The sequence below is a fragment of the Lupinus angustifolius genome, chromosome LG01, assembly GCF_001865875.1.
Source record: "Lupinus angustifolius cultivar Tanjil chromosome LG01, LupAngTanjil_v1.0, whole genome shotgun sequence".
Classification (NCBI taxonomy): Eukaryota; Viridiplantae; Streptophyta; class Magnoliopsida; order Fabales; family Fabaceae; genus Lupinus; species Lupinus angustifolius.
In genome coordinates, this window is record NC_032009.1 from 17,036,417 (window position 1) to 17,048,117 (window position 11,701).

At 33.5% G+C, this 11,701-nt stretch overlaps 2 protein-coding genes across 3 annotated transcripts in view; one reads left to right on the plus strand and one right to left on the minus strand.

The window, feature by feature from the left end:
- The window catches only part of LOC109350263, a 23,619-nt gene that overhangs the window by 6,753 nt on the left and 5,165 nt on the right, over window positions 1-11,701 (plus strand). The window contains exon 4 of the mRNA XM_019591472.1: window positions 9,845-9,852. Within this exon, the coding sequence (XP_019447017.1) occupies window positions 9,845-9,846 (2 nt within the window). The 3' untranslated portion in view covers window positions 9,847-9,852. The remainder of the gene's footprint in view (window positions 1-9,844; window positions 9,853-11,701) is intronic.
- LOC109350276 lies at window positions 2,097-4,974 on the minus strand. Of its 2 annotated transcripts, none has more exons than XM_019591484.1 (6): window positions 4,552-4,974; window positions 3,732-3,833; window positions 3,293-3,454; window positions 3,152-3,212; window positions 2,781-2,905; window positions 2,097-2,415 (listed from the first exon to the last, which is right to left on the minus strand). In XM_019591484.1, exons 1-6 carry the CDS (start codon window positions 4,888-4,890, stop codon window positions 2,347-2,349), a joined length of 858 nt encoding a protein of 285 aa, XP_019447029.1. In that variant the 5' UTR covers window positions 4,891-4,974; the 3' UTR covers window positions 2,097-2,346. The 2 variants fall into 2 exon arrangements, with proteins under 2 accessions (XP_019447029.1, XP_019447038.1); XM_019591493.1 differs by having other exon boundaries at window positions 3,320-3,454; window positions 4,552-4,969.

Consider the following 11,701-nt stretch of genomic DNA (forward strand, 5'->3'; position numbering starts at 1 on the left):
TATTAGTCTAAGTCTAATACCAATCTAGAGACTTAGGCATGTTGATTTGTTGATGATCTTCAAGCTCTCATGATCACAAGTTGTTCTCATCAAAACTAAACACATTGAGAAAGCTTTCCAAAGTGCTATCTTGACATGCGCACTTTCAAAAAACATTATGCTTGTATCGATTCTTTCAATATTTTATTGACTTCTAGTTTATTAGGCCTCGGTTTCAAAATTAGTTATAGTATAGGTAATCTTTTTAATGTTATTTGGGTCGGGTCACCACAACACGCAGTCAGCATAGGGCGGGTTTGGGCTTCAATTTGGCATACAAAAATTGTAGCCAAGTTTTTTAGCCCGACCCTATCTAGCCCGAACCCAATGCGGACTAACCCGAACCCATTCGGGTAGTCTGTTTTGACAAGTCTATTTCAGATAATAATCATTATGAATATAAATTTATAATATTAATACTAAAATAACTCAACAAAAATGTATATATAAAAGTAAAGTTTTTATTAGGAAAATAAGTACAAGAACTCTTTAAAATATATACATTAAAATATTACAGGGGTTAGAAAATTAATAGAAATATCACACCTCTAAATAGTATATTGAAAAAATGTATCTTCCAAAAATAATAGAAATGGAACTTCAATTTTTTAGCATATTTTTTTAGCATATTCGGGTAGCCTGTTTTGACAAGTCTATTTCAGATAATAATCATTATGAATATAAATTTATAATATTAATACTAAAATAACTCAACAAAAATGTATATATAAAAGTAAAGTTTTTATTAGGAAAATAAGTACAAGAACTCTTTAAAATATATACATTAAAATATTACAGGGGTTAGAAAATTAATAGAAATATCACACCTCTAAATAGTATATTGAAAAAATGTATCTTCCAAAAATAATAGAAATGGAACTTCAATTTTTTTAGCATATTTTTTTTTTTTGTAACAAAGCCTCTAAAAAAGCAGTGGAGTAACAACAAAAAAAGAAACTAGAAAATATACTATACTTCTGAAGCCCAAAAAAATATTTAGAAAAATGTGCAACTAATAATAAGTCATCACTTTGGCAAAAAATCTCTTAAACATCTCTTACTACATCCTTTTATCTGCAACACTACTCATGTAATGAATGTCATCTTTCTCTCTAAACAAATTTGTGTTTCACCATTCAACCTACTAAAATTCATTTTTCTTGCACATCAACCTTCTTCTGATTTTAGGCAACAAAACAAATATGTTTGTTTTTGTTTTTCCCTCAGCATTGTTGTACCCATATGGTTTCATTAAAGAAAATGTGATTGTTTTTCTGAAAAGATTTTGTCTTACACTTGTTTAAGCCTTTCAATTCTGATTTTTTTAAATAACTCTTTTCACCTACATTTCCAAGATATGTTTTCCCCCTCACCATTGTTGTACCCCACATGATTTCATTGAAGAAAATGTGATTGTTTTTCTGAAAAGACTTTTGTCTTTGTCTTGCACTTGTTCAAGCTTTTCCATTTCTAATTTTCTTTTAAAATAACTCTTTTTATGTTTTTTTATTTTCTCCTCACCATTGTTGTACCTCATGATTTCATTACTAATCATGAACAACTTCTCTTTTCTCTTCTAAAATACTCATTCTGTTTTTGGCAGTTACTTTTTCCATTCTCCATTGCCTTAGTTCTACTTCAAGATTGTGCAAGCTTGCCATGACTGCTCTCTAGTTCTAAGAACAAGCAATGGAGAAGGCCCCTCAGGGTGTAGAGACTGAACTCCAAGTGCAGTCCCATAACATGATTTTCAGACGACACAGCGTATTCACGAATCATGATCAAACTCCCGGAAAAGCTTGGAGTGGAAGGAGGCCAAACTTTGCCATATCAGAATTTCTAGGTGTAGAAAGAAATAATATTATTTACATTAGTCTACTATTGATTACCATCAACACCAGGAAAACGCAACGAATTGTCTGTAGAATATAACCGGGAATTCGAACCAAGTTCCCCACTTTTCGATAGGAAGTTCGCTTACCAAGCGAGGTATTGATCGAGTGGCTACACAGTTAAATTTAGAACTCAGCACAGCTAAGTTAAGACATACACAGAAGAAAGCAATGAGTACAATGAAAATTATAGAAGAGATGCTGTGATGCAAGTAAAATACTGGAAATCTGTGTCATTTCACTAATAATGTAGACAGTTAAGAGTTTTTCTAGTGACCATACCCTATCAAGTGAAGTCGACCCCTCAAAAGTGATATCAAAAAGTGCACTGGGAATATGACATATCTTGTCATCCTATATTGTACATTGGTAAAAGAACATTGGTGTTCCTATCTTTTATCCTAACCTTGTTCCGTCACGAATTTGAAGACCCTTCAATCATGTTGCAACGAACAACGATTTTCTTGAAATCGTCAAAGCTTAGCTGCAGCAGAGCCAACATTATAATTAAGTAGTTAAAGAGAAAGTTAAAAGCATTTCAAACATAGTACTCATAAATACAAGCTTGCATCAAGTTAAAACGGCCTATTTTCGTATTCTTAAGTAGTAACAAAAAAAGATCAGTCTATTCTGTCCATGAAGATGTATAGAAAATATGAATAACTAAGGAAAAGTGAAAGAGATGTGGTTCCCATGAGCATAAAATATTCTTAAATTTTACCCCGAAAGACGTTTTAGTAATTTACACCAAAGTTTAAATTAAAGTGGGGTAAGTTCTAGAGCCTAGAGGGTTATCTATGTTTTCCATGACCTTCAAAATAGAACAAAATAAAAAGTTCCAATAATGACCTTTCCATCTCCATCACTGTCAAAGAAGCGAATCATATCAAAGAATTCTTTGTCTGTCCATATAAAATCATGAACTTCAGCTGCCCTCTGTAGATCCCTTACCGATACAGTTCCTTTTCCTGCTTCTGCACACCAGAACTTTCCTTGTTAATCACCAATAGCATGTTCATGAATTTAAAGGAGCAAAGAAAAAGAGAGGAACCAGCACTTTCGTTTTTCATTTATATACAATATCAGAACTTAATCTAAAAATACAACTTGATCTTGATATCATTTTCTAACCTCTAGAGTCTGGATTTTTCGACTTTAACTTAGAGCCTACGTTTTTCATTTAGCCCTCAACAAACCAAAAGATAGCAGGAAGAAATTACCATCAAGCTGGAAGAAATGTACAATGAGTTCATCCTCGGTCATTTGCAGCCGACTAGTAAACTGTAAACACAATCAAATATTAATGAATAAATAAAATAAAACCATACAAGCTGATAGAATTATAATGAAGGAAAGATTATTCGGTGAACAGAAAACACAATACAAACCGATTTTTTGCTCTTCTTTCTACCCTTATCTTCTTCAATGTGGATGTTACCCTTCTCAGCCCCAGTAATGTTCACTACATTCTTGTCAGAAAATAATGGATCTTCTGCAGAGTCTTGTAGAGAAAGAGCAATGGCCTATTCCACATGTATCACACAGTTAGCATGCTTGTATACATAGCATTATTATTCTTTTCAGCAACACAGCAAAATCCTTAGGATGTATATCAAGCAAAAGCAACATGAACTATGGTGAGGCTAATTCCACTCACAATAGCCTATTTATTACACTCCACAGTAAGCAATGATTTGAAAAATAAAATCCTTAACAATGTTGGTTAATACTTAATAGGGAGTGTGGATAGACATTTTTTAGTGTCAATAGCATTACTCATGAACTAGACATCAAAACTACCTGCCTCAAAGCTTCATCTTCATCATCATTATACTCCATATTACTACTACAACACTTCTTCCCAGAGATCTTAGCCTTCATTTTTAAACATTTATTCTTCACCTGCACTTGTCATCAAGGAAAGGAATTGTAAATGTCAATTGTCAAAATAACCTTCAGATTAGAACACGACAAAGAAAACTATAGTCTTAAATGAATTCAATAGACACCCAACGCCCCAAAAAAATTATAGCATTCCCTTCTAACCAAATGTTCTGTAGAACCGCGAAGCAAGCACATTGCCCAAGCTCTTTAGCTTTCTTGCTAGAGCCAAACCCTCTAAAGTTGATGTTCGACAACATTTATAAATCAACGGGGTAACCCATTGTTACCAAACAAGTTACTTTCTATATTATTATTACAAGACTTTTGCAAAGGTGAACCTGGTATACCTATGTGTAACAGCGAATTAAGTAAACTCGGTCATTGAGATAACCTGATATCAATATGTTATTCATTCATATCCATAACTACACTCTACTGCCAAAAAATAATTTTTGCATAAATTAGAAACAATAACACAACATTAAAAAAACGGGGCTTCTATTAAACCCCAACATGAAAATAACGTTTTCATTGAAATTTTTGTGATAATATAGAAAGTTAATCAGTTAATCATGTTTTTTGCCGTACTAGTTTCCTCCATCAAAATTTGAAATACCCAAAATGTTTCCGAAAATTTCAAATGTGTGTCAAATTAAGGGACTATTTTGGTTTTTCAATTCTTGAAAAACATGAGGGAGTGAAATGAAGTATTTACTATTTATTTTTGACAACCCACCTTTCTTTTCCTTGACCCAGATGCATTCACAGCTTCAAAGTCCTCATCTTTATCATCATGATCTTCATCAGTGGAAGAACTTGATCCAGGTTCTTCATTCTCGGGTTTATATTCATCATCTTCATCTTCAACTTTCTTTTTCCCCTTATTGTTAATGTTCCTCGAGTTCTGAGTGAGACACTTGTCGAAGGAAGAAGACATTTTGGACAAACCCAAAGCCTCTAACTTGGCCTTGTTCTCCGCAATTCTCGACAGCCTCTGTTGCTCGTACTCCGATACCGCCGCATCGGAATTTGGAGTTGCGGTGGCATGATTGGATCCTCCTCTGTTTCTCGGCATCTCGGATTGATGTATGAGACGTTACAGACAAGTTTTAGATTTTGATTTTGGTAGGTGTGGCCTTTGGTGCTTGGATGCCCAAAATAGGACTTGGGAGTACACATGGAATAAAAAAATGTAAAATAAGAGTTAATTATATTGATACTCTCTGAGTTTTAGTGAAATTACAAAAATCATCTATCACTTTTTTACATCTATACAAATTTCTCATAGTTTTTATACTTTAGCCTTGCATGATAAATAAGTGTAATATTTTAAACAAAAAATATGATAAATGCAATTAAATTAAACAAAACATAGTATGTTGTGAAGAAAAAATTTAAATGATATACAAATCAATATATATTTATTATTTTTGGTTACAAATGCATAGGGGTGACAATTGGATGAGTTTGGATGAGTTTGGATTTGGATCCTAATGGATGGATAGAAAACTATTCATCAATCCAAATAAATTCATTACATCACATTTTTTAAATTATCCAATCCATCCATATTCAATGGATTTCAATCCATCCATTTATCCATTTTAATGGATTGGATGGAGGGATATCCAACTCACTTTTTTTTTTAATTTGAACAAAACATTTTAATAAAGCAATTTAAAGAAAAAATTCTTTTAAATAAAATTATTTAATAAAGCATTTTTAAATATTAATTTTAAAAATTATTTTTCTTAACGAACACTTTTAAAAAGTGTTTTTTTATAAGCAATTTTAAAAAGGTGAATTTGTAAAAATAAATTATAAGCACTCTTAGTAGCAAGAATCTCTAGTGCAACATAATTGATAGGGGCGTAAAAGTCCAGTTCGGTTTTTTACGCAATTTAATGACCGAACGAAACACAAAGATATGGTTCGGTTCGATTAACCGCAAATTTTATTTAGGAATCGAACCGTTCATTAGTGGTTCGGTTCTGCATTTTTTCAACTTATTTAAAGAAAATCATTTAAGAAATAGTTGAACATAATTCGCAAAGTATAAAGTCAACTAAATGAATACTAAACACGTGAATAATAACATATTTAATACTCTTTCTAGTAAAATAATAATAATTCAACATCTCAACGCACTACAAACTTTGAAATTTTAGTACATAAAATCTTCTAAAATATTCAACAAAATTTAAGAATGACAAACTTGGTACCAATATTTTAGTCCAACAGTAACACATAATACTCCACATCATTAGTAATATCCTCAAGTTTTTCTTTATTTTATTTTAGTTCTTTAATTTATTTATTTGATTAATTTCATCTCTGAATAGTGACAAAATGTACACTAATTTTTTTAGTTTTCTTTCTATTTTCTCAATGAATAATAGAGATAATAGATATTTAGGTTTGGTTACTAATTTATTTTTTCTATTTGCCTCTTATTTATAGACTATTTTATTAATAATCATAAAATAAAATTATTTTTTAATGTGCGGTTCGGTTCGGTTCTAACGGTTCCAAAATTTACAAAACCGTGAACCGAACCGAACTTAAATGGTTCAAAATAAAAAAAATGAACCGAACCTTGGAACTGAACTGAACCGCATTTTATGGTTCAGTTCGGTTTCATCAGTTTTACGGTTTATACTAGAACCGCTTACACCTCTAATAATTGGGACTTCCATAAGTTGTATGCAACAGTTTATCATCCTGAAATATTTAATTTTGTTATTATATTATCACATTAGTCAATAACCAAAATGATATATTTATACTTTGCATTAAGATGTTGAGGTAAAACACTAAGGCCGAAATCGTTTATACTTTTTTGATAAGCACTTTTTAAAATCACAATTACAATTTTCAACTTTTGTAACGTGTGAGAGATTGTGCTTAGAAATGTGAGGAATTTTTATATCAATATTGAATTCATTGGAAAAAAATTGTTTTTATTTTTAATTTTTTGGATAGATTGTTATCCATCCAAATGGATATAACCATGGATATCCATTGGATATAATCGTTGGATTTGAATCCATCCATTATCAACACCATCCATTGGATTATATCCATTTAAATCTATTAGTTCTAACAGATGGATTTGGATGGATTTTGGATTATGGATAATTTTACCACCCCTAGCATCAACTATTATAAAGAGATATTGTTTAGATCGCTCTTATACTATATTGTAACTATATTGTAACGAACCAAAAATAATAAAGATGTATCAACTCATATATTATTTGGAGTTAACTCCACAATATATCATATTTCATTTAACTTAATTGCATTTATCACATTTTTTGTTCAAAAAATTACATATTTATTTCTCAGGTAAGGGTGGTTAATGTAATTAAAGTATAAAAATTAGGGGGTCTGTGTAGGTGTAGAAAAATGAGGGGTGGTTTGTGCAATTTCACTAAAACTCATGGGGTGTCAATATAATTTACTATAAAATTAATGAGTAAAAAATATAGAATTTTTTACACTATTACTGTATTGTCAACCAAACCATTCCTTATTAATTATCATAAATATTACACTGCTCAATCAATATTGGTTCGAAAACTAAAATATTTTATTTTGTTTAACATTTTATTTTTTAATATTGACTTTATATCAATGTTATGAAACTCAAGTCGGACATCAATTTGGAAGAGATCCTGTATAGATTCTAACCGGTTTAACCGGCTAAACCGTCCTATTGAACTAGATGATATCATAATATCATATATAATTATAAATATATTATATAATTAATAAAAATAGGTGAATAAGACACTTAATATCAGTATAATGCAATGCATACATATAAATCAATAAAAGTTAATTAAACAAATTGAATGAAGTAAACAAATTGAATAAAGGATAGGCATTGGAGTGTGCACCGTTGCTGGTCTGGTACAGATTTGCGGCATTGGTCTTCTGCTTTTTGCAATAAAGTAAAAATGCCATAAAAGAAATTATTATACAAATCACAAATAAAAGAAAGTGAATTGTTGCGGTGTTGAAATTTGAAATAAAGCACAAAGCCACAAACTCTTTCAAGTTTCAAATAAACAAAGCACAAATAAAAGAAACTAGGTTGTGGAGAAAGTGAATAAACAAAGCACAAGGGGAATAAATGAGATATGAGAAGTTAATAGAGAGTAATAATGACAAATGATGAACTCTAAGTGATACTTTCTATTGGGGGAGACCCTTGTTTATAGTGGTTGAGTTGGATGACGTGGCCCTAGAGGGTACTATTTGCATAGCCGACCATCCTGGATTGTCGGGGGTTGCTTTTCCCATGTCAAACGACTTTGACAAGGTTGTACCTTCTACATAGTTGACTTGTAGCCTATGGCAAGTGTGATAGTCGTATTGCAATTTATCCTTGTCGTGTTGGCAGGGGTAGGTGGGATTGCAAGTGGCGTGCTAGTGCGATGTTGGCAGCATGTTAGACGGGTCGTGATCCCGACCTTGACCTGAGATGTCTAGTCCAAGGGGAACGATTCTGACCATGCCCTTTAATTAGTTATATCTAGTCTTTTCTCGGCTAGAAGGGAGGCCATCATAGGCAGTTAAGACATTCGGATGACCGAATGGAATAGTTGTCCACAATCTAGTAGTATGTTCGATAGGTGAGCATGCTGATAGAATCTAGGTGCATCACTAGGGTGTCGTTAACCTTCTAGGTTGTGCGACACGTGGCTGACCATTATTGTTTTGGTTATTGGACCATTTTGCGGTGCAAAGTACTTGAGTGTGAATCATCGGTTCATTTCTTGCCGCCTTTCGCCTTGGTTCATAAGTTGTCGTTGGATCATACTTGAGTGTTTTTTGGATGGGTAGGATGTGTTTTAAGTTGGGTCGTGAGGGGTGGTCTTGGCCCAGCTTTGTCTATAAATATGGAGGGTTCTCCTTCATTTTCTTCACTTTTCTTTTTGAATTCCCTGCTGCCAAACTTACTCTAATGTCGATCGACCACGTCTTCTTTAAACTATTTTCAGTCTTCTTTCTATGCAACTCCCTTTCCCTTCTGCTTTCATAGTCATGGTCCTCATTACCGACCTAGATTCTAGCTTTGACGAGGTGGAGGTCTTGTCCGGACCTCCACCTAATTTTGTCTCGTGGTCGCCTCTTCGTAGGGATACACCTAGAGAAGGGCGAGCGATTTGAAACTCCTGGCCCCACTGGCCCATTGGAGGGGGAGAGTGGTAGGAAGGGGGTCGTAGGAATGGACTAGACAACTTTTCTGGAGAAATGGCGTCCGATCATAGATAGGGAATCCAATTCAGAGTCTAATTCTTTTTTCTGGTGATAGGTTGCTAATGTCAAGAATGTATATGGGAAAGGCGGATAGGTTTTTGATTCCCGAGGGTCTGGATGGCCCTAACTCCCGCTATTGGTGGGTTGATTTGGGAATTGCTGGGTACCACCAGCTACCTCTAGGAGGATATGACGCCCAAGGTTGTCATGGTGGCACGTGCGTCGAATTGCACCCAATTGCATGCCCCTCCTACGAAGAACGAGTTTGCTAGGACCTTTATGCGGATTGGAGGATAACTGTAGGTTTTATATGTATGACTACTTCACTCGGAAAATTGGACTAAAAATCCCTCTGGACAAGTGGTATGTGGGCATGCTGAATCATCTATTGGTCACCCCTTCCCAACTACATCTAAATGTTTGGGGATTCATTCGAGCATTTGGCCTCTTCTAAAAGGTGATGAAGTTCCCTTACACGATTCACCTTTTCTTTTGGATGTTTCGAGAGACTCATAGCACAAATTCAGATAAAAGAAGATTGGTCGTCGCAGGTGGACATATCTTTAATTAAAGAACAAGTATGCCTTGTTCCACCCCTATGACTCTTCCGCCAAGATCTAGAAGGTGGGGTTCTACCGGGTCGAGATCCATGGAGCGATCCATCAATGAGCTTATCTTAAGTGTCATATTGTGAAGTAATTCCATATAATTTTGGGATACTTATTGTGTAGTTATGATGAAAATTATGCACAACTCTAAAGAATTTAGTGTAATTAGTCTTGCTTAAGAAGCTTACATGTTTTATGTCAATTGCAGGAGAATGAGGATTGAAAAAGATGGAAATTGAAGGAATTTGCGTAAAAGAAGTTCTGGATGCCTCGCTCAAACGACAATTCACAATTTTGGAGGCTAAATTTCTGTGTGTGTCTCGCCCAAGCCAGAGCACCTCGCTTAAACGAGGCACATAGTTTTCAAGCATTTTCTTCATACTTTCCAGAGAGACAAACACAGGAGAGAAAGAGAGAATTCGTGGGAATGACTTTAGATGTGAATTTTCTTGTATTTTACATCATTCTAGTGTTATAATGCATAGGATTAGTGGCTAATTCTCTCTGTGTTGGGATTGAAATGTCATCTTCTAACTCTACTAGAAGTCTTAAGATGATTGTCTTAGATCGAGTCTAAGTTAGATAAACCTAGGTGAGAGTCTCACAAGAACTAAAATTGAACAAGACTAAAATTGAGACATAACATCTAGAAGTTATATGATAAGATGTTCATGCATATGCATACATGGTTTTGTGCATTAAAGGTAAACATATTTGAAAAACATGTATTGCGTGATCACATGTCATATAGCCATTCATCAAGAAAACGATGTTCATACACCATAATCGATTATGTATAGTGTTAATCGATTATCGAAATTACAGTAGTTAATCAATCTGAAACCTATGATGTCTTAGTTGATTAAGTCATTAGTTAATCGATTAAGACATAATAGAAAATCCGTTTTTAAACAGCTCGTTAATCCATTAAGACACTGTATAATCGATTAATGACATCATCAATCTGGTTTCTATAAATGCTGTAATTCTAGACCATGTGGTATAACTTGTATAACTTGAAAATAAATTTGAGCATACATTTTCAAACATTACATTATAGTGAGAAAGTGTAGTAAGAGAGCTTAGAGAGTGAGAGCATTTTGAATAAGGCTTAGAAATTCAAATCATTGCATTTATCTCTGGGTTCCAATGCATTGCATTCTTGCATAGTTTTCTTGATTTCTTTAAGAGTGAAAGTGAGGAAAATATTTTTCTGAAAAGTGTGCAATTCAATTTTACGAAAACCTTATGCATTAAATCTAATTTAGATTAGGTTCGTGTGGGTTTTTCTGCTTAGAGTTTAGATTGAGTTTAATTGTTGTATCCGAGTATTAAGTACCCAAGACAACTCATCAAAAACAGTAACGAACAAGGAAGTTGATCTTTTGGTGAGTAGTTTCACCTCAAGAGAGATCTTGATAATGTTCATAGAGACTATGAAGTCTTGGTTCGAGCGATATCGAGGATGGGGCCGAATCGCGAAAGGATAGGAGACCAAGCCAAGGTTGTTAAGCTCATAGTTTCCAATAAAGAATCGACTTAGTTTTTATTGTAATTGGAAGTGTGCATGTAAACAAACATAATTTCAATAGTGAAGAAAAATCTTCCAAGATCAGAAGGGGATGCTTGGATGTAGTTTGTAGTGGACCGCAAATGAACCAGGATAAAAATTCCTTGTGCACATTTTCTATCCCTTTTCTCCTTTACTTTTGTTCTTTATATTCTTGTTAATTGATTTAATCTGAGTTGTCTGTTAGAATATGTTTAGCTATCATATTGTAATTTCAATAATCAATTGATTATGTAAAGATTGGTAATCGGTAACTTGTTGTGCAAGAAACCATAAAATTATGAAGTGCGAAATTCAGGATAATCGATTTTCCACAAGCATTCGATTAAGTCCAAGCATTGGTTATTCGATTAAAACCAAACTTAATCGACTAAATGCAGCAGTTTTCAGTTCTGCGCAATATATCGAAAAAGCAGAGTAAGTAACTACTACTCCTATTC

Coding starts and splice junctions, on each gene's coding strand:
- LOC109350276 (XM_019591484.1), bottom strand. CDS start 4,890: ATGCCGAGAAACAGAGGAGGATCCAATCATGCCACCGCAACTCCAAAT. Junction 3,455..3,731: donor AAGATGAAGCTTTGAGGCAG/GTAGTTTTGATG, acceptor CATGTGGAATAG/GCCATTGCTCTTTCTCTACA. Junction 3,213..3,292: donor TTGTGTTTTCTGTTCACCGA/ATAATCTTTCCT, acceptor TTGTGTTTACAG/TTTACTAGTCGGCTGCAAAT.